Genomic DNA, 26,211 nt, shown 5'->3' on the forward strand with positions numbered 1-26,211 from the left:
TTAGTGTCCGCTTCACGAGTAGTAATTACATCAGACAACTGCTGATTAGTGTCTTTTAACAACGCTGATACGTGTGTATATTTGTTTTCTTCAATTTGTCACTTCAATTGTATTTAATCATAGAGCTTTGCGGTGTAGTAATCCGCTTCTCTTCTCAGTTGAAATACGCACGGTAGCACCAGCTGTTTATAAAGCAGTGCGGGATTGGTTGTGTTTACTGTTCCCCAGCGCGGCACAGAAATGACTTGTTTAGGAGGTTATAGAATTCGTAGCGTCTGCGGAAAAGTTAGGAACGCTCCTGCAAATGTTTTATTGATTCATTAAAAGTTAATATAATTGGAAAACGCTAAGAACCTGGGTGATGATTCCAGGGACAATAATAGTTCATCATAGGAAGACAAGCCTAAAAAAGGGGGAGGACTTTGTTACGAGCTGGAACCTTAAGTCTTGGGGTTAGGGTAGAAGAACTTTGTGAGGGATGATGATAGGAGAAACCACAAACCGCTAAAGGGCAATGGTTAGGTTACAATCATAGCAGGTTAGGGGACTAAATTCCCTGAATAAGAGTGTGAGCATATTAAGAGCATTACACAAACACAATGCGCAGATAGTATGCCTCCAGGAAACGCACCTTAGACGGGAGGATGCAAGGAGAGTGGTGAGCAGCGACTAGCCGGTCCAGTATCATGCGCATGCTGCAACCAAAGAGGCAGGAGTTGCAGTCTTTCTCCAGCATTTCTTTCATAGATTCAGATGCTTGAATATTCCCCGTCGTCTGATTGGGAATCCTCAGTGATAAAACATTAATTATTAACATTTTTCAATATACATCCCTTCTCCCCTAGAGAATGCATGTACATACTCCATTGTGGTTTATGAGCCACTCTATTGTGTAGTCCCTCCACCTCACTTTGGTCCTTTATGGCCCCAACCAATGAGGTGGCAGGGCTTAAGTTCAGCCCCAGGCAGCCACCTTCAGATTTTTCACTGCAGTCTATCAAACAGAAGGAATCCTTCAGCTCTCTGAGCTTTCGAAATTCTTTTCACCTTTTGTGTGTAGTATATATTTTTCTAATATATTCTACTGTTTTCCCCTTCTTGGGGGCTTGCTATTCTGAGTCTTTGGACTCGGAGAAAAGTTTTTGTTGGTACTTTTTCGTCGAGTGAAAGTTCTCCTCAGCATGGCTGAGCTTCAGCCTGCCAAGAAGCCTTCCCTGTCCAGGGACTGCACGAGGTGCAGGAAGAAACTGGTCTACATCAAGGATCTACGTGACCACTGTATTTACTGCTTATAGCCACATGACATCAACAAATGTGACATTTGCAGGACTTTCTCCATCAAAACCCTACAGGACAGACACAGGAGACTTCTGTTACACCTAGAAGCCAAGGGTCTGTTCTCTGACGAAGAAGTCTGCCAAGACAGCTCCTGTATCGTCTACTAAACCATCTGAGAGACACACTTCTAAGAGAAGGGCCTCTTCAGTGGAAAGGAGTTCCTCTCCCTCTCATAAGGCTAAAAGAAAGCTGGAACCCACTTCTTCTATGCCTTCCTTGGACCCAGGACACCACAAAATACGCCATCCTGAAGAAAAAACCAACTCCAAAGGTATGGAGGTGTTTAAAAAAAACAGGGGGTTTGGGGGGCAGTTGTCCACTGAGAAGCCTTCCACGAGCGGCAGCAAGGTCAGGGACACACCGTCGACCAAGCCGTCAACGACGACAACACTCCAAACCTCATCGTCCACGACAAAATCCTCGTTGTCGAAATCATCGTCCACAAAGCAGTCGTCGTCGAAGGAAGCACATCACTCGTCGTCGAAGCTCTCGGCGACGAAGCTCTCGTCGACGTGTGAACCATCTTCAAAGTCTTCGTCCACGGAACCACTGTCGACGAAACCGCCGTCGACGAAGCCATCATCGGTGAAACCACCATCAACAAAAGTACCGTCGACGATTCCAAAAATTTGGTGTCTTCTGAAGAAGTAGAACCCGCAACACCATTCGCTGAAGTCACGGATAAACCATCCAATGTGAGCAGTCTTCACAAGTTTTTGGGACCAGCGTCTCCAATTCCAGATACACCTGAGCCAGTTGGAGCACAACTGTCCCCTTTAAAAGAGATGACAGAACTCCTGGACGTCATTCTTCAGGAGGAGTTCTCGGACACGGAAATGCTTGGTGAGTAACCTTTCCTCATTCCTAAGGAAAACAGCCCTCCTTGGCAACCGGATTCAGAGGACACGGCTGATCCTTATAACCCAGGGCTTATGGCATTGATGCAAAGAATCATCGAGGAGTTTAACAGGCGCCAAGAGCTAAAGAATAGGTCTTCTGTACCTAAGGAGCCAAAAACCTCCCTGAGGGATACTTCACCTCGGCATAGCACGCCCAGGGACTCCCCTTCCAGGAGTAGACCACAGAAAAGAGCACATTCACCTGAGCCTCCACGTAGATCCAGGAGCAGAACACTCAGTGCTTCACCGGCAAGAGTCCCCTCTCCAGCATCACCTCATAAACCTTGATCGCCAGTTCGAGATCCAACTACGGTGCCTTCATCTGTGTCAGTATCTGATTGACAAGAGGACCCGTTCAGGGATTTTTCAGACCCTGAGGGAAGGCGAGATTACGTAGGAACCTGATGCCCACAGTGAATGGGATGATTATATCGTTGAGAAACCCGGGAAGAAAGATTTACCAGGGGATTTGTCACCCCCAGACGATTTGATATTGTTTCATACTATAATTGGTAAAGCTGCTGAGTTTCTTCAAGTTTCTTCTGAAGAGAAGAAGTCGGTGCTTTACGAGCACAGGGACAAACGCAGAAGAATGGTCACCACCATTCCTCTTCTCGACACCATATGGTAGTCTGGGTCAAAGATGCTGGCCACACCCTTATCCACACCTGCTTTAGTTTCAAGACCTGAAAAGAAGTACAAGGTACCTGACTCAGCGCCTCTTTGTTTAAGGGGTCATATAAACCCAGACTCAGTCATCACAGTAGCGGCTAGAAAGAAATTAGCCAACCCATCATCACAACTGTTAGCACCGCCAGACAAGGAAGGTGGGAAGCCATGGGTAGAAAGGTGTCTCCCTGAACATCTCTCACTATCGGAGCAGGCAACGCATTAGCCATGACGGCCAGGTTTGACTGCGAGCTTTGGCTTCGCATGTCCAAGCTGACCAAACATCTACCAGCACATTTACAGGAAGAAGCCAGGTCCATCATTGCGGACGGAGAAGCCACTTCAGACCACATGATCGATGCGGCTGTTGATGTGTCAGAGTCAGGATTCAGACAAATGGCCCACGGCACGGTGCTAAGGAGACAGGCATGGATGAAGGCCACGAATTTCAGGCCTGAGCTGCAAGCACACATTTTGAACATGCCCATCGACGGGCAAGACTTATTTGACAAAAAGATAGATGACCACCTTAAAGGAATTAAAACGGATACGGCTCGAGCCATCAGTTCCATGAAGGATAAATATAAAGACTGCATGTCCTTTCGGCCCTTTTGAGGTGCAGCGTCAAAAGACAGAGGATATACACGTTCCTCCTATATCAAAAGTCACAAGGTAACACATTCCAAGGCAAGAGATATCAATCCGCCAACAGGTATTCCCAGAGAGGAAGGCTTGGCTCTTCCCAAGGTAAAGCCCAGTACAAACAGAATTGACCATTCGATTCTTCCCCCTCTATGCCGAACACCTGTGGTGGGAAGGGTAAGCCAATTTTTTCAACGCTGGAATTCGATAACATCGGACAAGTGGGTATTACAGGTGGTCCACAGGGTTCACACCATAGAATTCCTAGACCATCCTCCATCCCTTGCCCCCACCCCTTGCAAAGTTCACATGCTGCGGAACGTCATGGCAGAAGTTCAAAATTTACTGTACAAAGCAGCTATAGAGCCAGTTCCGTATTCCCAGAAAGGAAAAGGTTTCTACTCCCGCTTCTTTCTAATTAAAAAGAAAAACGGTCAATGGAGGACCAAATTGGACTTAAGGGCACTCAACAAATGCATCAAACGCATCAGATTCAAAATGATGTCCCTGCTAAGCGTCTTACCGTGGCTGAACAGAAACGACTTCCTAGCCACTCTGGACTTAGAAGACCCATACTTCCACATTCCAATTCATCCTGCCCACAGACAGTTCCTAAGGTTTGCTATAGGAGACCTACATTTCCAATTCCGGGTACTCCTATTCGGGCTAAAATCAGCACCGAGGGTATTCACCAAATGTCTGGCGCCCATAGCAGCGAACCTCAGAAGGTTGGGAACGGAGGTCTTTCCATATTTGGACGACTGGTTGATAAGGGCAAGCTCCTTCAGTCAAGCTCAATTGGCAGTGTCGAAAACGATAAAACGCCTAAAAGGGTTAGGTTTTTCAATAAACAACATAAAATCCTGCCCAGTACCCAGCAAGACTGTTCTTTTTCGGGGGGCCGAGTTCGACACCACCATTCCCAGGGTAAGACCATCGGCGGACAGAGTAACAGCCATCCTCCGCTCGACATCATTGTTCCTAGAAAAAGAGATGACCATGGTACACTATTTCAAATCCCTCCTGGGCATGATATCCTTATGTATATTTCTCATACCAATTTGCAGACTTCGCATGAGACCAATCCAGAAGGCCCTGGACAACCAATGGAAACAAACCACTGGTTCATGGGAAGATTTGGTCCAGATACCGACGGCAGTGCACAAGACACTTCGATGGTGGAACACTCCACAGAACCTGCTCCAAGGGATACCATTCCAGGCACCAACATCCACTCTTCTCTTAAGGACAGATGCGTCCCTTTCGGGATTGGGAGCACAATTGGCGGCCCTGCAGACAAAAAGGGGCTTGGTCAGACCAAGAATCACAGCTCCACATCAAGATTTCCTTCCAGTAGTGGCGGGTCAAGTCTTGACCATCCAGACAGACAATACAACCTCCATGCACTACACAAACAAGCAAGGAGGCACAAAGTCAGAGATCTTATCACAGGAAGCTCAACGACTATGGTCATGGGCCTTGCACCACAAAGTCCAGATCAGGGCGGAACATCTCCTGTGAGTGGACAATGTCTTAGCGGACAAGCTGAGCAGGGGGTACGTGTCATCCCACGAATGGGAGCTAGACGAAAAGGAGGTTCAACAGATTTTTTCTGTATGGGGCCAGCCACAAATCAACCTTTTTGCCACCATCAACAGGAAATGCCAAGCATTCGCCTCAAGGTACCCGGAACATCAATCAGTAGGAGATGCATTCTCGGTGGGCTGGACAGGGAAGTTCCTTTATGCCTTTCCCCCCATTCCACTCATAGCCAGAGTTCTGAGCAGAATGAAGGAACAGGATTGCTCCATGATCCTAATAGCGCCGGACTGGGCGCGACATATCTGGTACCCGAGAATGCAACATCTATCCCGGTGGCCTCCAATTCGCCTCCAGGCTCACCTGTACCTCTTGACTCAGCAGAACCACAAAGTCCTCCACCACGACACAGCGAGCCTCTCCCTCAAAGCCTGGTTCCTGAGCAGCGCAAACTCGTGAACTTGAACCTTCCGGCGGACTGCTGGGACATAATCAGGGCCTCTAGAGCCCCCTCAACAAGGATCACCTACATGCGGAAATGGACCCGCTTCTCTAAGTGGTGTGGAAAATAACGATTAACCCACTTACAGCTTTGGTAGAACAGATACTACCTTACTTATTGTATTTGGCTAAGGCAGGTCTCTCCCTATCCTCCATCAAAGTTCACCCGTCGGCCATATCAGCATACACAATGACTCCAGAAGCGCAGTCATTACTCTCTCTTCCGGCCATCAAGATATTCCTGAAAGGGTTGGTGCATACTTATCCTCCTACGCCCTCATCAGTTCCTTCCTGGAGCTTGAATACTGTGCTAAGGGCTCTCATGGAACCCCCTTTCAAACCCATTCACAGATGTGAAATGAAATTCTTATCTTGGAAAACGGCTTTTCTGATAGCCATGACTTCGGCCGGGAGGATTAGTGAATTACAAGCCTTGTCTTCAGAACCTCCTTTTATTTTGTTTCAGCAAGACCGCGTCATTTTGAGGACACAACCAAAATTTCTGCCGAAGGTGTTATCAGAAATGACACTCACAGAGCGCATTGTTCTACCATCTTTCTTCTGGAACCATACCTCGGAGGTGGAAAGGGCTTTACATTCCCTAGATGTGACTAGGGATTTGAAATTCTGCTTGCAGAGAACTAAGGAGTTCCGCTTATCTAACAGACTGTTAATTGCCGCCGTGGGCCGCACAAAAGGACACCATATCTCCAAACAAAGTCTGGCAAGATGGGTCTCGTTATGCATTACCCATTGTCATCAATTGAAGGGCGACCCCCTCTCCAAACCGCCTTCAGCACACTCCACCAGAAGAAGAGCGGCATCAGTAGCGTTTCACGCATGGGTTCCCTTGAAGGGCATCTGCCGAGCCGTTACCTGGAGCACTCTGCACACGTTCGCTAAGCACTGCGGCCTAGCAGAAGATGCCAACAAAGAATCTGCAGTTGGACAGGAAGTGCTCCGCCACCTCTTTGCATAAGGTAGGACCAGCCTATTTTCCAGCCTTTCCCCGAGTATGTAACCTTTGTGTTGCCGCATGGTAAAGGTTTGTCAGAAATATTGTTTTTCTGCATCTATGCTTATATGTGTGTGTGTGTATATATATATATATATATGTATATATATATATATATATATATATATATATATATATATATATATATATATATATATATATATATATATATACATACACATTATGGTGGCATGCTTTAACTGCTTGGTATTCTATTCAAGCATATGAATCTGTGATGGATCCAATACTGGAGAAGTCTTAGTTATTTACCTGTAACTGTATTTCTCCAATGTTGGTATCTTTCATAGATCCATATGCGCCCACCCGCCTCCCCTGAGAGGCTGTTCCGATGCTCAGCACCCATCATACTGTAGTTCCTACGGTTCAAAATCTGAAGATGGCTGCCTGGGGCACAGCTTAAGCCCTGCCACCTCATTGGTTGGGGCCCTAAAGGACCAAAGTGAGGTGGAGGGAATACAAAATGGAGTGGCCCATAAGCCACAATGGAGTATCTACATGCATTCTCTAGGGGAGAAGGGATGTACATTGAAAAATGTTGATAATTAATTTTTATCACTGAGGATTCCCAGTCTGACGACGGGGAATATTCAAGCATGTGAATCTATGAAAGATACCAATGCTTGGAGGTAAGTAACTAAGACTTTTGCATAAATCATTAAAAATTGAGTAGAGGAATGCGGGGGAAAGATATGTGATTGTGAAGGGGAAAATAGGGGGCCAGATATACACTATAGCGTCCGTTTATGTGCCCAACCAGTGACAGGAACAATTCTTGCAAACATTTCACTGAGAGCTGGAAACATTTGCTGAAGGAGAGTGGGTAGTAGCGGGCAACTTCAATTTGGTCGTTGACGCATGACAGGATAGATCTGGGGTGGGGGGTCAAGGGCATAACGCAGGGACAATGTCTGGCTTGCTGAAAGGCAAGCTTGACAAATTGGGTCTCACAGACGTATGGAGGTGGCTGCATCCTCAAGAGATGGATTTCATGTTTTATTCCTATGTGCATAGGTCCTACTCGAGGATAGACCATATATTTGCATTGCAGCGAATGCTAAGAGCGGTGCCGAAAGTGAACAGGGGCACAATCCCAATATCAGATCATTACCCAGAACAAGTCCAAGAAAGCAGAGAGGGTAAGAGGCGGGACGGGTTCACGGTTAACCTCCGAAACCTCCTGATAGGTATAGCAAAGAAGTTGAAAGCGGCAAGGAAGGAGATGGAAACAAAGCTAAAACAGGCCCACAAACAAAAAGGGTCAAGTATAATAGCTTGGAAATTAATAAATATTAAGGGACAGCTGAGGCAGATAATAAATAGATCAGCGGAGAGTACCTTGCTAGGAAGCAGACAAACATTCTATGAGCAGGGAGATAAAGCAGGGACAATCTTAGCGAGACAACTTCGGGTCAAAGAACAAAAATCCCTCATAAAAATGATCGAGGATGCGAAGAAGCGTGTGGTTACGTCGGAAGGTGATAAGGGAGTTCTTCGCTGCACTATACGAAGAGGAACCTCGGGAACCCGAGGTGCAAAGCACATATCTAGCAGGCTGGAAGGCACTGAGACTGACAAAAGACCAGGCATGGTCGCTGGAGGGCCCGATAACGGAGGAGGTGGTTTAGGAAAGCATTGGGCAGGTTGAAACTCCACAAAATCCCAGGAGCTGATGGATTTACAGTGGGGTTTTATAAAACATTTAGCCAGCAGCTGACCCCTTATTTTGCAAGGCTATTCTTTTTTTATTTATAAAACATTTTGTATTATTTTCCAAAGAACAAGAAACAGAATGACAGCAAACCCCCCCCCCCCGCATTTTGCAGAAGTCCGGTGAGAATTTAGCAAGGCTTTTCAACGAGTTTAGGGTAGAAGGTAGAATTACATCTTCCATGTAAATGGCTCACATCACTTTAATCCCCAACCTGGGGAAAGATCCACCCCTGAGCTAATTTTACAGACCAATAGCCCTTATTAATATAGAAGAGAAATTGTACACTAGAATATTGTCATCGAGGCTGGAGGGAGCACTACCTGCACTAATCTTGCAGAACCAAACAGGGTTCATCTAACGGAGGAATATATTTTACAACATAAGGAGGGTCCTATATATAATGGACGGGGCAGCCAGGTCACGCTCCAAGGAATCAATATTACTATTGGCGCTGGACACCGAAAAAACGTTTGATCAAGTGGACTGGACCTTTATGTTCAAGGTGATAAGGACAATGGGGATAGGCCTGATATTTGCAAAGATGGTGCAGGCCAACTAGAGAGCTCCTGAAGCAAAAGTAAGGGTGAATGGGAGGCTAAGGCATTTGATTCACGCAGAGGGACTAAACAATTATGCCCCCTGTCACCTCCCTTGTTTGCAATTTGTCATGGAACCATTTGCAGAATACAGGAGAGACAGGTCATACGGGGGGTCAAGTAGGGAAATGCACAGCATAAGCTGGGTCTCTTTGCAGATAATGTACTGATGATGGTGGCGGACTCAGGAAACTCCCTCAAAGGAATTATGCAAGAAATACATGTTTTCTCAAAGGTTTCGGGATTTAAGGTACATGCCTCAGAGATTTTGAATTTATCAGTGAGGAGGAGGAAGTAACGCTGATCCAGAGCAAGGTGTCGTTCAAATGGGCTAAAGCCTCCATTGCCTAGTTGGGAGTAAAGCTGAAAAATAGGGTACACTGGGTGTATTGGACAAACTACCCAGTCCTAATTGATCAGCTCAGGAAGGACCTTGCTAGATGGAAGGGTCGGTATGCCTCCTGGCTGGGGAGAATACCTATCATAAAGATGAACATACTGCTGAGACTTTTGTATCTGTTTAAGGCCTTCCGATTTCTGTGCCACGGAAGGTAAAAAAAGACATATAGGTAGATATTATGTGTCACATTTGGATGTACATTAAAAGAACGTAAACGAAAACCTTGAATTGCAAAATACTGTGGCCGCATTTTGCAATTCGAGCGTTGCTTTTTTTCTTTTTTTTGTCCCCTGCATTGTTTCTTGTATGAGGGGGACACCGCTGAAGCTGGGAAAAATAACAAAGTGGGAGTGCGGGGGCAACCTACCTCAGTATTTGCGAATTCAGTATACCTCTGCCGAATGCGGCAACACCATATCTACGAACGTCTAGATACGATCTTTTGGGTCAATACTGTTTCATTTGAAAAGGAAGGAAACCACAAATAAGCAGAGCTACACTATACCAGCACAAGTGGAGTGGGGGGACGTGGGTGTTCGTAAATTCTAAAGTATTATCAGGCAGCGCAATTAAGAGTGTTAGTGGAATGGGGCAAAAACACTATGAACAAGAGCTGGGTCAAAATGGAGTAGGCAATAGCAGGGGAGGACATATGGAAAATGCTGTCGATGAGGAAAGATGACGGACCAGGGGCACTGAAAGTGAATCCCATAACGAAATGCACATTAGGAGAATGGGACAAGGTCAATAGAGGGAATGCTCTCGCCCCATGGCCATCACTACGAACAACAATATTTGTAAACCCGGGGTGAGAGTATAAAAGATTCAGGCGTTGGACAGAAGGGTGCTTGAGAGAACTAAGGGACATATATGAGGGAGGGAAGCCTAAATCCTTTCTGGAATGTAGACAAGAATTCAGTCTGCGATGGGAGTACCTGTACACATATCAACAGATCAGGCACTGGGTGACATCGCAGGCATTGGCAGAGGGGAAAGTGAGACACTTAACAAGTTGGGAACTGTTGATCAGTAATAGTGTAACAAACAGGGGGTTAATCTCAGACATTTACAGACTTTTGGTGGATAGCAAGCAGCAAGGTCAGACTGGCCCGAAAGGAAAATGGGAAAGAGATCCCAGTAGAACAGCAAATGGGAACGGTCGCTAGTGGGGAACATTTAGGAATTTTAAAAGCGTTCAAAATCAGGAACTACAATAGATCTTGTATAGGTGGCACTATACACCTAGGAAGTGTTGGGATGGAAATTAGTCTTGACTAGACCCCTAGGGGCTTTTGAGTGAGGTGAATCCCATAGGTAGCCCTGCAATAGACCAAGGGGGAGAAGGCTGTGCTAAGGCACCCAACACGAACATAATATTAGGGAAATAACAGATACATAATCATAGGGCGTATATATACTGAGACTCCATTTTGTAGTCATGGAAGACACAGGCAGACCTACATGGCTGCGCAGTAAAACGTAGGCCCGGGGAAGAAACGTGAGCTGACTCGAACACAGGAGGAAGAAGAACTGTGCTGCTAAATTCTCACAGAAACCTCCCATTGTTCCTCAAACTGTTGAAATTACTTGTAATCCCAGGGAAAGAATGCGCCCTGCAAGGCCACAGAGCAGCACCAGGCTCTTCGCAGCACATCCATCACAGCTAGGCCAACTGCAGACCTCCCTAAACCCACTAACCATCCAAGTCTAATGACACCTATCAATGACCCGTCCCTAGAACCCCTATATTCTACGATAGTGAGTGACCCCAGTTCACCAGCGATAAAACCAATGGTCATAAAATATCTAAACATGCACAACCATTTCACCTCTTCCCATAAATACACTGTTTGTAGTATGAGGTACAGGGAGGGATACATTATAGATCAAAACAAGGGTGGAAGCCTTGGGTGCGATATGGACAGAGCACAGAATGTGTAGGTCAGCCTGATTGTATTCCTTTCCTCCCCCCTGGTGCCAGTCCTCGAGCCTCCCAGGTGCATGCCATAATTATGTAGTAGTAGAATTAGTGTACAATAGTAGCATTGGAACAGCAACATGTGAAGAGCCTGACCTTCAGTCCCTGGAGAGATGATTCCAGCTGACCAACATGGGAAAAGTCCGACAGCTGAGACTGGAACCAATCATAGCCTGGCATCCTGTCTGGAGCAGGACCACGTATACGGTCTCACCAATCATCTGTGCGGGTTTAGACCCTATGTAATGACTTCATTAGTGATGCTGTGGACTCTTTTAATGTACTTTTCATGAAAATTCAGACAGAACGTTCTCAAGCAGCAGAGTCCTCTGCTGACCCCTTTACCTTTTGTACAATTAAACCTTGGTATCCTTGCAACCAATCTCTTGGCCTTTTTCCCCTAGGGGGTTGTATTCTCTATGGCCTGAGCATAAAGGGACTTGCCTTCAGAAGCTACATAAAATGAATGGGCGGGGGGCTCTCCCCTCTCTGCTCGAGAGAGTGCAGAGAGGAGGGAACGGCAAGCAATGTGTGGTGGGGATGTCCCCAGCTCCAACATTTCTGGTAAGCGGTTTCATCTGGGCTTAGCGAGATACTAGGATTTCTATTACATCTTGACATGTCACTGGTGATGTTGAACATACCTCCGCTAGGAGAAACAAGACTGGGTGGGACAACTAGCAGGATGTGTGCCAACCTGTTACTATGTGCAAATAAATGCATAGCACAACAATGGAGAAAACGAGAGAGCCCATCGAGCATGCAGTGGTACTGTAAGATTTGGGAGGTGTTCAGCATAGAAAAGCTCACTGCGACTATAGTGCGACTACACATGTTACAACTGAGAGATGTGGTAAGATGGGGTTACCCTTTTTACAATATGCCCTTAAGGACATCAGTCATTTGTATATCCCGAAGAGGCTTGGTATACGGCCCGAGGAAGAGATTCTGGATTTTATATAAGGAAGAAGGGTTTCGGGAAATGAAGACTGATTAGACCTAAAGGGTAAGAGGGTGGGGGTGGAAGGCCTGAAATGCTATTGGGATTGTTGAAGTTGTAATGCAATGAAGTTATGACATTTCTGTTGCATGAGCCTGTGAGAGCATAATAAAGATTTGGTCAAACAAAACAAATTTATATATTTGTCTTGCAGATGTGGATATGTCAACATTTAATCAAACAGAATGCTCAGTTTGTAAAACAGCTGGCTGGTCCGGACAGACACACTTGCCTTTTTCAGATAAAGCGCTTGCTGGGTCTTTGTTGCAGGTAAAGATGGTTTCTTTCAGACCAAGATAAAAACTGTTACAGTATATGGACAATTAGTAACAAATTGCTCAGTCTAAAATGTGAACATACTGCTGTTTAAATAGAGGTGCTACACACGTGCAGTGCCAAATAAAACAAGCTGAAAAAAGCTAGGATGGGTAGTGGCTTATTAGGAAGTTGGGCATGCAGGTGCATAGCGTGGTAAGTGGATGATTTCCTGGGTAGTGAGTAGTTGGAAGGGGGAGTGTGTGGGAGGAATAATGAAGTGGATGGACTGTTAAAGGACAAACATGAGCAAATGGCCAGAAGAGCATTTTTTTGTTGGATGAGATGTGTGGATTTGTGATTGGATGTAAATGTTGTGTCCCTATGGGCCAGAGTGTGCTCTGTGAGAAACACAAATGCATGGATTTGCGGTTGGGTGAATTTGTGAGAAGTTGAAAAGAAAAATCTATAGATATGGGCATTTGTATGTATTAGGTGAGTATTTTAAATATTTTCATAGTTTACCCTTTTTCTTTTTTTTAACCTTTATTTAAGTTCAGTGTGCAGTAATATCACAACATGCACTTTTACAAACAGTAGTCTTCACAGACTTACACCTTGTTTTCAGCGTTCTATTCACCCTTTCCCCACACAATGCTATAATTGTACAGGATCATCATTAACGACCTGACAACCCCTGGACAAATATGTTCTGAATTCTGCCCAGATGTCTTTGGGTCTCCCTAACTGGGACAGTCTAAGTATATACATTTCTTTGTTAACATTGATCCATGTCAATTTATTGAGCCATTCGTTAAACCTGGGAGGAGAGCTGGATTTCCATGTTTTCAACATGCATTTTTTTTTTTAACCATTTTTTTTTCAATGGAGACATAATCCATTACAACATATGATCGTTACACTTTGTTGTTATAATGCATAGACCAACTTTCCATTCAGGGTTAACGTCACCCGTTGCTGCGTAAATTGTCTCCAATTTCTTCATCTGTAATTCATCATCCCTCCCTCCTCCCCTCTGTCCCTTTATAACTTTTGTAACAGTTTTGAAAGGGTAAAAATATTTTGACTTTCAACAAATGTGCAAGAGTATAACTTTTGATATTATGAGTCCACATTATAATTTCGTTGTCTGTTACTATACAATAGGTATCTCCCAGTTTTATCGTTTCATTCTTAACTTCCTTCCTCCCTCCCTTCCCCGCTACAGCTTTTGGAAGGGGGGGCAAGTGTACAGGCGTCTCTGCAGTGTCTAATTCTTTCATACATAAGTTCTTGGGTGTAGTTGTTACACAGTTAGTTCCCTCTTCCCCTTTATTTTTCCCTCCTTCTCTTTTTTCGTCGTGCTGATTCTCTATCTCTTTCTCTGTTCTGATGTTAAGTGATCGATATATTTCTGAGGGTTCGTGGTTTATAGAAGAGGGCTTCCCTGTCTCCAACAAAGTCTCTGAAGGGGGACCATATGGATAGGTATCTCTGATATGTTTCTGTTCTTATGGCAGTTACCTTCTCCATTGCCATTACTCCCCATAGTTTCATCCACCACCATGGTGTCGTCGGGCCCTCTAGTGTTTTCCACCTTTGCGCTAATGTTATTTGTGCTGTTGATAGTAAGTGTGTTATTAGCGTGGATATATGCCCCGATGCTGCGTATATTCCCTTTGCCTCTACTCCCAGCAGGACCACCTTAGGTGATAGTGGTAAGTCTCTGCCAGTAATGTCTTTGATGTGTCCCAGTATCTCCTTCCAGTAGGTAATTGCTTTAGGGCATGTCCACCACATGTGGAATAGATCTCCTCTTCCTCCACACTGTCTCCAGCAGTTTGGGGGATATTCTGAGTTTATTTTGTGTAGTCTGTGGGGGGACATGTAGCATAATTTATATGCAGCTTCTTTAATTGCTGTACATTTGGAGGATCTGTGAGCTCGTGTCCATATTTGGTCCCACTCTCTTTCCGTTATTGGTTCTCCTACATCTTTTTCCCAATTCTCTTTATATTTTAGGTTGTCCGTTGGTTGTGCTCCATCGAGCAGTCTGTAGATTATAGATATCCCCTTCTTTGGTTCACCTTCTTGCATTGTTAGTTCCAAGCCTGTTAGGGTTCTCGTTCCCGCTCTTTTCACTGAGGGATGGGAGATCCAGTGTCATACTTGCGTGTACCTGAACCTTTCATTTTCCCCTAGATCGAATTTCTTTTTGCATTCTATGAAAGGGATTGGGTCGCTGTTTTGGTGCATGTCCTGCAGTGTCAGATTGTCCGCGCCTTTCCAGCCATTCCAGAAACTCTTCTTCAGGCCTGGGTTGAAGTCGATGTTATGTGCTATTGGGGATAGTGGACCCAGTCCTCGTTTGATCTTTTTCATTTGCATGGCTTTGTCCCAGCTACTCAGGGCTGTTTTAGTAGCTCCTAGTAATTTTCCTTCTGCTTCGCGGGCCTTGGGGTTCAGTGCTAGGAGCGCTTTTATCGGGATCTGTGTGGGTGCTTGTTCTATGGCTCTCCATCCTTTGATTGGGTTAGCCCACTGGAGAATGGGGGCCAAGTGCGCTGCCATGAGGTATCTGCCCAGGTCTGGGACCCCCAGGCCTCCCAGGAGCGGGGGACGGGTCAGTATGCGTCTCTGTATTCTGGGTCTCTTTTTCACCCATATGAATTTAAAGACTGTGTTTTGAAGTTCTTTGATTATCTGTGGTGGGATCGTCGCGGGTATTGAACTCGTCACGTATAGAAGGCGGGGGAGAAGGGTCATCTTTACCGCTGTTATTCTGGCGAACCACGATAATTCCTGATTATCCCATCTCAGCAGGTCCGCTTTTAGTTGTTTCCAGAGAGAGGGGATGTTTGAATTATATAAGTCCTCGAATTTCTTTGCCAGGTGAACTCCCAAGTATTCTAGCGTGTTTTCCTCCCATCTCAGGGGGAATCTTTGCTTCATGCAGTTTATTGTATTTGCGTCTTCAGTTATGTTTAGTGCCTTTGATTTATTGTAGTTGATTGAAAATCCAGATATGGTGGCAAATTCTTCCAGTGTCTCTACGGCTTTCGGTAGTGTATTCGTAGTGTCTCCCATATAGAGCATCACATCATCAGCATATAGTGCTATTTTCTACCAGGTCTCCTTGATTTGCACTCCTTTTATGTCGGGGTTTCCTCTGTATCTTGCTGCTAGCGGTTCCATAGCCATTGCAAATATTAGTGGAGATAGGGGGAAGCCCTGGCGCGTACCCCTCCGTATCTCCACTTGTTTTGAGTCGCAGGCATTTATCCGAAATGATGTAGATGGGCGTTGAAAATTTGCCAGGATCATCCTGCTGAATAGTGTTCTGCATCCGAATTTCTCCAGGATCATCCGTAGATATTCCCAGTCCAAGCTGTCGAAAGCCCGTGAGGCGTCCAGGGCAGCTATTGCAAATTTCTGGTTTGTCCGTCTCCCCCATTCGATCACATCTATGGCTCTTCTGACATTATCTTGGGTGTGTCGTCCCCTGACAAAACCCGCTTGGTGTTCGTGGATGATATCTGGGAGGATCTGCGATAGCCTATTCGCTAATATCTTTGTGTATAGCTTTGTATCCATGTTTAGGAGTGCTATCGGGCGGTAGCTTGAGCATTCGGTGGGGTCTTTGTTTGGTTTCAGGGCAAGGATCGTGGAGGATCTTGCCATATCTGAGATTGATCCGGTGTCTCTAATTGTGTTGAAGAGTCAGGTGAGGGGTCCCAGTAGTTGCGTTCGGAATATTTTGTAGTAGGCATTTCCAAAGCCGTCTGGACCCGGGGTCTTGTTCTTTGGTAGTGAAGAGATCGCCTCATTGATTTCTTGAGCTGTGAATGGGCCTCCCCAGGATTTCCGCATCCTTGTCCGAGATTTGAGGTAGGATTTTTGGTCTGTCGCGTTTAGGTTTGTTCCCTGTAGTAGCTCTTCATGGAATCGGACCATTATTTCCCTTTTCTCTTCCTCTTTTGTGATCTTATCTCCTTTTTCATTTCTTAAGGCAACTATATAGTTACGGGATTTCTGTTTGTTTAATTTGGCCGCTAGAAATTTATTTGCCTTTCCGCCGTGGACGTAGTATGATTGTTTCGTGTTCAGCAACGTCTGTGCCACCGCGTCCGCAGTGTGACTTTCTAGTTGGGCACAAACCTTCTTTAGCTCTCGCCAGGATTTCTGTGTTTGTCAGGCCTTGTGATTTTTCTCTGCTTCTTTTAGGGCTAGTTCCATCCTCCGGGTTAGTATCGCTCGTTCCCTACAGTATACTGCTGCTTGGGCCATGAATTCTCACCGGATTACGGCCTTCCCCTCATCACAGACTGTTTTCCAGTCAACCTCGCCGTTGTCGTTCTCTTTGAAATAGTTGTTTATGGTTTCCTCCATGTGTGCTCTAAGCGCTAGGTCGCGCAGGATCAGTTTGTTGAGTCTCCACGGTGGGCGTTGCTTATTTTCCCCTCCGTCTATTTCCAGGCTAACTAGTACTGGGGCGTGGTCTGTAATATATTGTTTTCCAATTTCCACCTTAGTCACTTGGTGGGATTAGAGTTGCTGACACCAGGATCATGTCTATTCTGGAGTATCCTCTGTGTACCCCAGAATAATGAGTGTATTCTCTCGTGTCTCCTTGGAAGAAGCGCAAGGTCTCGATTACTTCTAGCTCTCTGAGGAACTTTCCCAGCTCCTGTCTGTTTCTCTGGTCGGCTGCCATAGGGGGCAGGGTTTTGTCGAGGTTGGGGTCCATTATGCAGTTGAAGTCCCCTCCTATGGATGTTTGACCTTCACACCAGCTCCCTATTTTCAGTAGGAGATCTGTGATGTATCGGTCTTGCTTGTCGTTAGGAGCGTATATCGTCAGGATTGTGTAGGTCTTCCCTTTTATAGTACCTTTGATTCCCAGGTATCTCCCTTCAGTATCATTAATCATCTGTTGTTTTCGGAAGTTCAGTCCCTTAGCCATCAGTATTGCGACCCTTTTTGTTTTCGTGCTGCTGGAGGCGAAATATTGTTGTGGGAATGCCTTGTTACGCATTCTTTTTTCATCCGTTTTCAAGAGGTGGGTTTCCTGAAGGAGCACTACCTTTGCAGGCATCTTCTCGAGCCTGTTGAGAATCGCACGTCGTTTCCCGGGGGAGTTCAGCCCTTGTACATTTAGCGATACGATCAGTGTATCTGCCATTTTTGTATGTAATATGTTTGTTGCTTCTGTCTTTTGGTGTGTCTTGTTTTGGGTTAGTTTGAGGTGGCCCACCTGCTGTGGTCAGGTGTTTCCTCGGTTTCTCTTCCAGTTGCTTCTTTATTTAGTGTCTTCTTCAGGGTGTTTCGTTCGTGATATTTGAAGGGGCCTGCCAGTTTCTTTTCTCTGTTAGGTCTTCTTTTCCTCTCGGATGACCATTCCCATTGGTTATTTTGGCTGCTAGGTGCGCTATTTTGTGGGCTAGTTTCGGTTTGGCATTGTTCTTCCTCAATTTGTAGTAATGAGAGGCCTTCTTCGCATGTACTGATCCTTCTTTGTTTCTCTTTCCAGGGGAAGGCTAGTCCAAAGGGGAATGTCCATCTGTATGCGATTTGTTTGGCTTGTAGTGCTTTTGTGACCGGTTGCATAAGCTTCCTTTTATGTAGGGTGATCGACACTAGGTCCTGGTACAGTTGGATTCGCCCTCCATTTATTGTTAGTTCTTTGTGGTTACGTGCGGCTCTCAAGATGTCCTCTTTCAGACTCTAGGAGGTCATGGCAATAAGAACATCTCTAGGTCTCACTCCTGGTTCATTCCTTTTGGGGCCCACTCGGTGGATTCTGTCAAATTCAAATCTCTCTGGGGAGGTGCTGGGGGCGTCGTTCAGGATGCTGCTGAAGCAGTGTTGCATGGTGTCCCGTAGGTCTTTGTCCTGGATCATCTCTGGGAGGCCCTTGACCCGGATGTTGGATCTTCGTGAGCGATTTTCCAAATCTTCAGTTTGGATCTCTAGGTTATTTGTAGCTCTGGCGACCTGGTCTAGTAGGCTATTGTATTGCTTTGCTTCCTCTGCCATATGTGAGAGTCCATTTTCGAGTGTGTCCACTCTGCCTCCTTGTTCGTCTCTTTCTTGTCGTACCTCTTTCAGGGATGTCTTCAGCTCTTCTTTCATTGTTTCTATTGGGTCTGGAGTGTGTTTGTTATCCTGGATTCCATGCCCCTAAGACAGTCAAGTAGTTCTTCCTTATTTATAGCCATATCAGAATTGTTAGGCGTTGTTGGTTCTCCCTGGTCCGGAGGTTCTTGGGGGGCACTTTGTTGTGTTGTGCTCCAGCAGCTTTCTAGCAGACGACTTTGTGGGGTATCCCCAGATAGACACGTTTTAATGGCCGGGGAGAGGGGGTGGGGGGCCCCGGACGCGCTCCCGCGTCGGCCCGAGGTGGTGGCAGGGCCCAGTCGGAGGGGTCAGTACCCTCCCGGGTGTTGTTGGTCTCAAGGAGGGGGCGCTCTCCCACCCTGCCACCCTGCTCCTTACCTCTCCCCGGTGTTGGCGCTGGTCGGGAGCGTCTCAGCCACCACCGCTGGGCGTTTTAAGGCCTGCTGGGTGTAATTCACTTGCCCTGCGTGGAATGCACTGGTGGTCTCAAGAGTCCATTGTACTGCTGGGGCAGCAGCCACCCCTCTTCTCACCTTTCTCCTTGGGGTTCTGTGTATAGGGGGTGTCTGGGCGAGCTCCAGCGTCGGCCCAGACGGTGGTGAGGCCCCTTATGAGCCCTCTTATGAGCGTCCCAGGATGCACTGGTAGGCCGCGTTGTAAGTTTCTCCGCCCGGGTGCGTTTCACGCAGATTTTTGGCGTAGATGTGCCCCAGGATGTCCCACACTGGCGGGTGTATTTTAGGGGGGTAGGTGCACTCACCCCCCGCTGTGTTGTCCGCTGCTGGTGGGCTAATTGGGGCCCCCGGGCGCGCTCCCGCGTCGGCCCAGGCCCCAGATGGAGCTGGTAACAGCGGTAGGTGGAGGATCCGGGGAGTGGGCTGGCCGGCAGCGCACCGCTGGCGCGCAGCGTGTCTTCGGCTCCGCTGGGCGCCGCTGTGAGGAGGGGCCCGGGTGCGCTCCCACGACGGCCCGGGACTTCCAGTGACTCCGCTGGTGCAAGTATGGGGGGGCAGGAGTGACTCCTTGGGAGCCCCCCTCGGCAGTGGGGGCCCGCGTGTCCCCGGATGTGCCTCCTAACGGGCCGAACGACCCTCCTACTTTTCACCGAGTCCCGGGGGGTGGGAGTGTCATCGAGGGTCCCACGGCCCCGATGTCCTGGAGGGGGGGGCCGTGGCTCCCCCCCCCCGCTGAGTGATTGTGCTGGAGGGGGGGGGCTGGCCAAGAGGTGCGCGAGGTGTTCTTCTCCCTCCGAGAACAGAGGCGGCGAGAGGACCTCCTCCTGCGTGTGTCTCGGGGCCCGATGGGGGAGGGGAAGGCGCGCAACTTCTCCGGCGGAAAGCTCGGCAGTGGGAGCAGCCTCAGGCGCCGGGAAGGTATCTCCGGGTTCCTGACAATATCACACGGCGATTTATCCGCTTTTGGTGCAGCGAACGTTCCGTTTTCTCCTGGGTCTCCGCAGTTCTCCCAGGGTCATCGGGGGAGCCCACGGATCAGTCAGCCATCTTGCCTGCGCCCCCTGGTGGTCCCTTCAACATGCATTTTTTTTACCACTATACAACCAATGTAAAACAGGGCCCTAAGTCTCTTAACCAGTTTAACCTGCCACATGATATGATAGTTTATTTATATAGCGCCTATACACAGTGTGTTCCAAAGCGCTTCAAGGCAAGGGAGGGAACAAGTGAAAATACAATGACATTCTTACAGGCCATCAACAGTAAGGATGTGAAATTAACTATCGTACTCGGCCTGACGACATTTCAGATTGTGTAAGAGCTAAGACATAGATAAGGAAGGGAGCGGGAGAGTGGGAAGGAAATGGAAACAGACAGGCGACTACCCACATCCCAAACATAGCTGATAATGGGGATATTGGTATCTGTTCGTCCGCCATGTCAACTAGTGCTGCATAGATTGCCCCCCAAAATTGAGCTAGTTCTGGACAACTCGAGAGCATATGTATTGTGCCCGCCGATTCTGATCCGCAGTGCAGACATAAACCATTACCGTTTCTACATATTTTTTGGAGTTTGAGAGGAATATAGTGTAACATATGCATTATTTTGTATTGGATCAATTTGAGGCGTATAATCATGGATACCTCTTTGGTAAGCGTACACATGGCAGACCACTGTTCGTCTGACAGTGTAACATTTTGCTCAGTGTCCCATTTTTCCTGTGAGCATTCCTGTTCTCTGGGAGTAGTTGTCAGTATTTCCCTGTATAATGTGGATAGTACATGGCGGCATCCTGCTGAGTTCGCTATGTATGACAACAGTTTGGTTTCAGGGGGTTCAATTGGGTATCCTGAGATACGGCCGTAACGGCTGCCTGCAATCTGTAATATTCTCTGGGAGTAGTTGTCAGTATTTCCCTGTATAATGTGGATAGTATATGGCGGCATCCTGCTGAGTTCGCTATGTATGACAACAGTTTGGTGTCAGGGGGTTCAATTGGGTATCCTGACATACGGTCCTAACGGCTGCCTGCAATCTGTAATATTGCAGAGCATTTATTGGCGTCAATATTTGTTTGTTTCTTCAGTCTAGTGCCATAAATTTGCCCTCCACAAATAGGTCCCCGATCATATGGTATCCACGAGGTTCCCATCTATGCTTAATTGTGAGTCATTTGTAGGCAGCATCAGTGGGTGGTTCCATCGTGGAAGCCAGTAGTAGAATTGGGTCTCGATTTTCAGTTTAATAAATATGCGTTTCCACGCGTCTATCGTGCAGGCCACCGGGTCCATTTCACAGTCGTCTTTGTATGACCAATCTAGTATTAATGTCATATTTCTACATTGGCTGCTGCCTTCCTTTTTAATTTGACATGTGGTGGAGCCGTTTCGTTCCCATACCAGCAGGTAGCATGTTGAGCTTGGGCCGCTAGCCAATATACTTCCAGGTTAGGCCTGTTGAAACCACCCAGGGCATAAGGGAGAGCCATGTCCACCCACTTTTTGCGCGCTGCGCTGGAGTGCCAAAGATAAAGGGGATAGACTCTTGTGCAAATCTGAAAAAAATGTCTTCCCCTGCCAGATAGGAACATTTACAAATGTATAAAGCATTTTGGGGACCACTATCATTTTAATCAGGGACATCTTTCCCGCCAAGGACATGGGCCCCCGGGACCAGCTTGTCATTTTACTATCTGCATATTTTTGCAAGCAGGTGTAATTACTTTCCTTAAGATAGTTTTTGTCTCCAGTTACTGTAACACCTAAATATTTAAGATTATCAGGAGACTACTTTAGTTGTGGCTGTATATTGGGGCGTGGACTGCAGTCCGTGAGGGGAAATATTGCTGATTTACGATAATTTACAGTAAACCCAGAATAAACACCAAACCGGGTAATGTCTTGCATTATCAGGCCTAGGTTGTGCTGTGGTTCTCTGACGTACAGTAACGCGTTGTCTGCGTATAGAGATATAGGTTCAAGGGTGCCTTGTATTCGGATACCTTTATTGCGGTGTCGTGATCTAATAATGTCTGCCATGGGTTCTATAACCAGGGCGAATATTAATGGTGACAGGGAGCACCCCTATCGGGTCCCTCTATACAATTCAAATGGCACAGATTGGGTACTATTAGTACGCACCCTTGCCATGGGTTTCGTATACAGCAACTTAATATAGTTTATAAAGGTTTTCCCCAAGCCGCATTTCTCCAAGACAGTAAATAAAAAGGGCCATGATACCATGTCAAAAGCTTTTTGAGCGTCTATAGCCACGCCTATCGTGTTTGCTCTCTGTGATATACGAGCAATGACATTAAACTGACATCTCACATGAAGTGACGTTGCCCTACCCGGAATAAATCAGGCATGATCATGGTGGACCAACGCAGGCATAAAGGGAGGTAATCTATTTGCTAGGGCTTTGTCGTATAATTTAGTATCTGTGTTCATTAATGAAAGCGGTCTATAGGATCCGCATTCATTACTTTCCTTCCCGGCTTTAAGTAGCACTGTAATTACTGCCCCACGTAGGGATGCTGGTAGCTGGCCGCAGCCAATTGATTCTTCCAAGAGTTTCTGTAGTCCTGGAACTAGCAAAGCAATGGGTCCATGAAAATTTCCGCTGTAAGCCCATCTGGTCCAGGTGCTTTGTTTCTAGGTAATCCTTTAATCATTTGCATCAGCTCGGCTGTTGATAATGGGGTGCACAGAAGGGTCTCTGCTTCGGGAGACAGCAAGGACATTGGGATGTCTTTTAAAAGGTAATTTATTTTGTTTTCATCTGGTTCCCCGTGTTCACTGAATAGAGCTGCAAAGAATCTTGTGTACACACTTGTTAATGCCCTGGTCAGTGTACTCTATTGGTTGGTTTTCATCTTTCCCACTGACTATATAATTGGACCACCCTCCCCCCCCATTTTCACCAAATTGGCCAACATTCTTCCAGGTCTGTCCCCCTCCCAGTATTTCCCGGCAGTAGCTGGTTTAGCTAAATACTGTATTTGCCAATCCGCGAGTTGTCTAACGGTGTCTAAGTGCTCCTGGATATCTAACAGAGTATTCTGGTCGAATGTCGCGCTATGTTGTCTTTATAACATGTTTATAGTGTAATATACCCAGTTCCCATGACATCGCCATCCCTCATATATTGACCTTAAATGCCTGCACAGAGTGGCATATGAGACCGTTTTGTTGCATAGTTTACCATTTGGGAATAAACTATTTTAAGCTTCAGTTGCTTTACACATATGACTCTATAGAGTTTTCAATTAATTCATTTTAAATCTACTCACTTTTTGATATGAACTTGAATCTGGTGATTTTTAATCTCGAAAAATCGTCCATCTGAGACAGCACCATTTAAGTAGTAGAGTGAATGAATAGGAAGACTTTGAAGTATATATACTGCGCCAGAGTGCCAAAGAAAAACGGGATAGACTCTTGTGCAAATCTGAAAAAAATGTCTTCCCCGGCCAGATAGGAACATTTACAAATATATAAAGCATTTTGGGGACCACTATCATTTTAAACAGGGCCATCTTGCCCGCCAAGGACATGGGCACCCGGGACCAGCTTGTCATTTTATTATCTGCATATTTTTGCAAGCAGGTGTAATTACTTTTCTTAAGATAGTTTTTGTCTCTAGTTACTGTAACACCTAAATATGTAAGCTTATCTGGAGACCACTTTAGTTGTGGCTGTATATTGGGGCATGGACTGCAGTCCGTGAGGGGAAATATTGCCGATTTAACATAATTTACACTAAAACCAGAATAAACACCAAACTAGGTAATGTCTTGCATTATCAGGCCTAGGTTGTGCTGTGGGTCTCTGACGTACGTTAACTCGTTGTCTGCGTATAGAGATATAGGTTCAGGGGTGCCTTGTATTCGGATACCTTTATTGCTGTGTCGTGATCTAATAATGTCTGCCATGGGTTCTATAACCAGGGCGAATATTAATGGTGACAGGGAGCACCCCCGTCGGGTCCCTCTACACAATATGGCACAGATTGGGTACTATTAGCCGCACCCTTGCCATGGGTTTCGTATACAGCAACTTAATATAGTTTATAAAGGTTTTCCCCAAGCCGAATTTCTCCAACACAGTAAATAAAAAGGGCCTGATGCCATGTCAAAAGCTTTTTGAGCATCTATAGCCACGACTATCGTGTTTGCTCTCTGTGATATACGAGCAATGACATTAAACAGACATCTCACATGAAGTGACGTTGCCCTACCCGGAATAAATCCGGCATGATCATGGTGGACCAACGCGGGCATAAAGGGAAGTAATCTATTTGGTAGGGCTTTGGCGTATAATTTAGTATCCGTGTTCATTAATGAAAGCGGTCTATAGGATCCCCATTCATTACTTTCCTTCACAGGCTTAAGTAGCACTATAATTACTGCCCCACGTAGGGATGCTGGTAGCTGGCCGCAGCCAATTGATTCTTCCCAGAGTTTCAGTAGCGGGAGAAACTAGCAACACAACAGTGTTCCTCTGTGCTTAGTCCTGCTCTTCTCACTGAGAATAGCATACACTTTGCATATCTAAAATTCTTGATCACGCTTTTGACATTAGTGGCTGATATGTTTGTGTTAAGCAAGAGCAGGATACTTTTCTGAAGTGCCCGAGACTTCACCTCACCATCCTAATTCCCTCACAAAGGGAGGGTGGATATGTTCTGTATTTAGCAAGAGGAGAGTGGTCTACTGCGCCCCACGCTTCACTTGACAAGCAATTCTCTGATGTTTTGCACTTTTAGCTTCTTAGGATCTGAGATCAAGAGCCTTTTTAGTCAAAATGGCTCTGAACGCACACCTAAAACCTTCATTGAACTTGAGTAACGTGTCCAATTTATGCTCAGTTTGTCAGCTCCTGCACCCAAGAACACGATCAGAGTCTTATTTTCTATTTCTCAATTCCCTTTTGGATGAATTCCATGCCATATTTCGACATGGACAAAGAACTGAGCCAGGAGGGCTCTCTGTGGTGGACAGTCGCAGGTTGAAACTGGATGTGTGTGGGTGCTCATACTTTTAGGCCTTAGGCAGCCTTTGACCACGTCGACCATCCTACGCTTGTGGATTGTCTACTTCAGTTTGGCACCATAGAAAAAACCTTGGCATGAATTCACCCTTTTCTTTTGGGTCGCAGCCAAACTTGTGGCTATTTCGCTTTCGAGTCAGATCCTGTATCCATCGATTGTGGGGACCCAAAGCCTGTTAATGTTTAATCTCTCATTGAGATGATCAGTCAACCAGATTGGCTCCTTTGGTCTCAACTTCTTTATGTAGCAGGTGATAGCGAGAATGTCTTCTAACTGGAAAGCAATATGGAGGGTCATTCTTTATCGCTTCAGCAGCTTCATTGAGAGTTTGGGAACCTGGAAAAACCCAAATTGCCTGAAGTTGCATCCCTCCAAACAGAGGTGCTTCTCCATGGTAATAGTAAATGAATCCACTTCAGATGATTGCTTGTAAATCTAGTTTGTCAAATTCATGTCCCCCTCTCTTGTTTCTTGCCCTCCTGTAGTTACACCGGTACCCAATCTGGGAGTGTGGGATAGTGTGAGAAACCTGAGGGTATTCTCCCAAGCAGACCTGGAGAATCCCTTATTCAGGTGGCCAGGGAAGGACTGACGTTCTCAGAATCCATCCCTGGGGCGGACGAGCGAGGGAGGATCACCTGGGTAGGGGAACCAGGGGTTGGGCTCGGGGAAATACCCCAGGTCAGTTGCAGTATTATAACCGGGGAAGGAGAGGACAATGAGATCCCTGAGACCTTTGTAGGCTGTACCACATCTGTCTCCCTTCCACCCAATGAATCTCTTGCCCAGATCCAGCAACCCCTCCATATATGACAAATCCTCTAGGAACCCAAACCCTGTTGCACTTGGAAACTATCTCTCCCAGAATGCCTGTTTTCCTGTTTCTGAGGTATCTGAGCGCTGCTTATTATTACCCACGTTATGCGGTGCTCTTTTATCGACCTCGGAAGGATGAAAGGCTGAGTTTGGCCCTGCTGGGATTCGAACCAACCTGCATTAGCAGGATCTGCACTGATGTCAA

The 26,211-nt window shown here is 46.3% G+C and overlaps 1 protein-coding gene across 1 annotated transcript in view; it reads left to right on the forward strand.

Annotated features, from left to right (window-relative positions):
- The window catches only part of UBE3C (ubiquitin protein ligase E3C), a 2,658,557-nt gene that overhangs the window by 492,879 nt on the left and 2,139,467 nt on the right, over positions 1-26,211 (forward strand). Inside the window, exon 6 of the mRNA XM_069647972.1 lies at positions 12,464-12,579. Within this exon, the coding sequence (XP_069504073.1) occupies positions 12,464-12,579 (116 nt within the window). The remainder of the gene's footprint in view (positions 1-12,463; positions 12,580-26,211) is intronic.

This window comes from Ambystoma mexicanum, chromosome 2q (assembly GCF_040938575.1).
Source record: "Ambystoma mexicanum isolate Mex_15411 chromosome 2q, UKY_AmexF1_1, whole genome shotgun sequence".
Taxonomy (NCBI): domain Eukaryota; kingdom Metazoa; phylum Chordata; class Amphibia; order Caudata; family Ambystomatidae; genus Ambystoma; species Ambystoma mexicanum.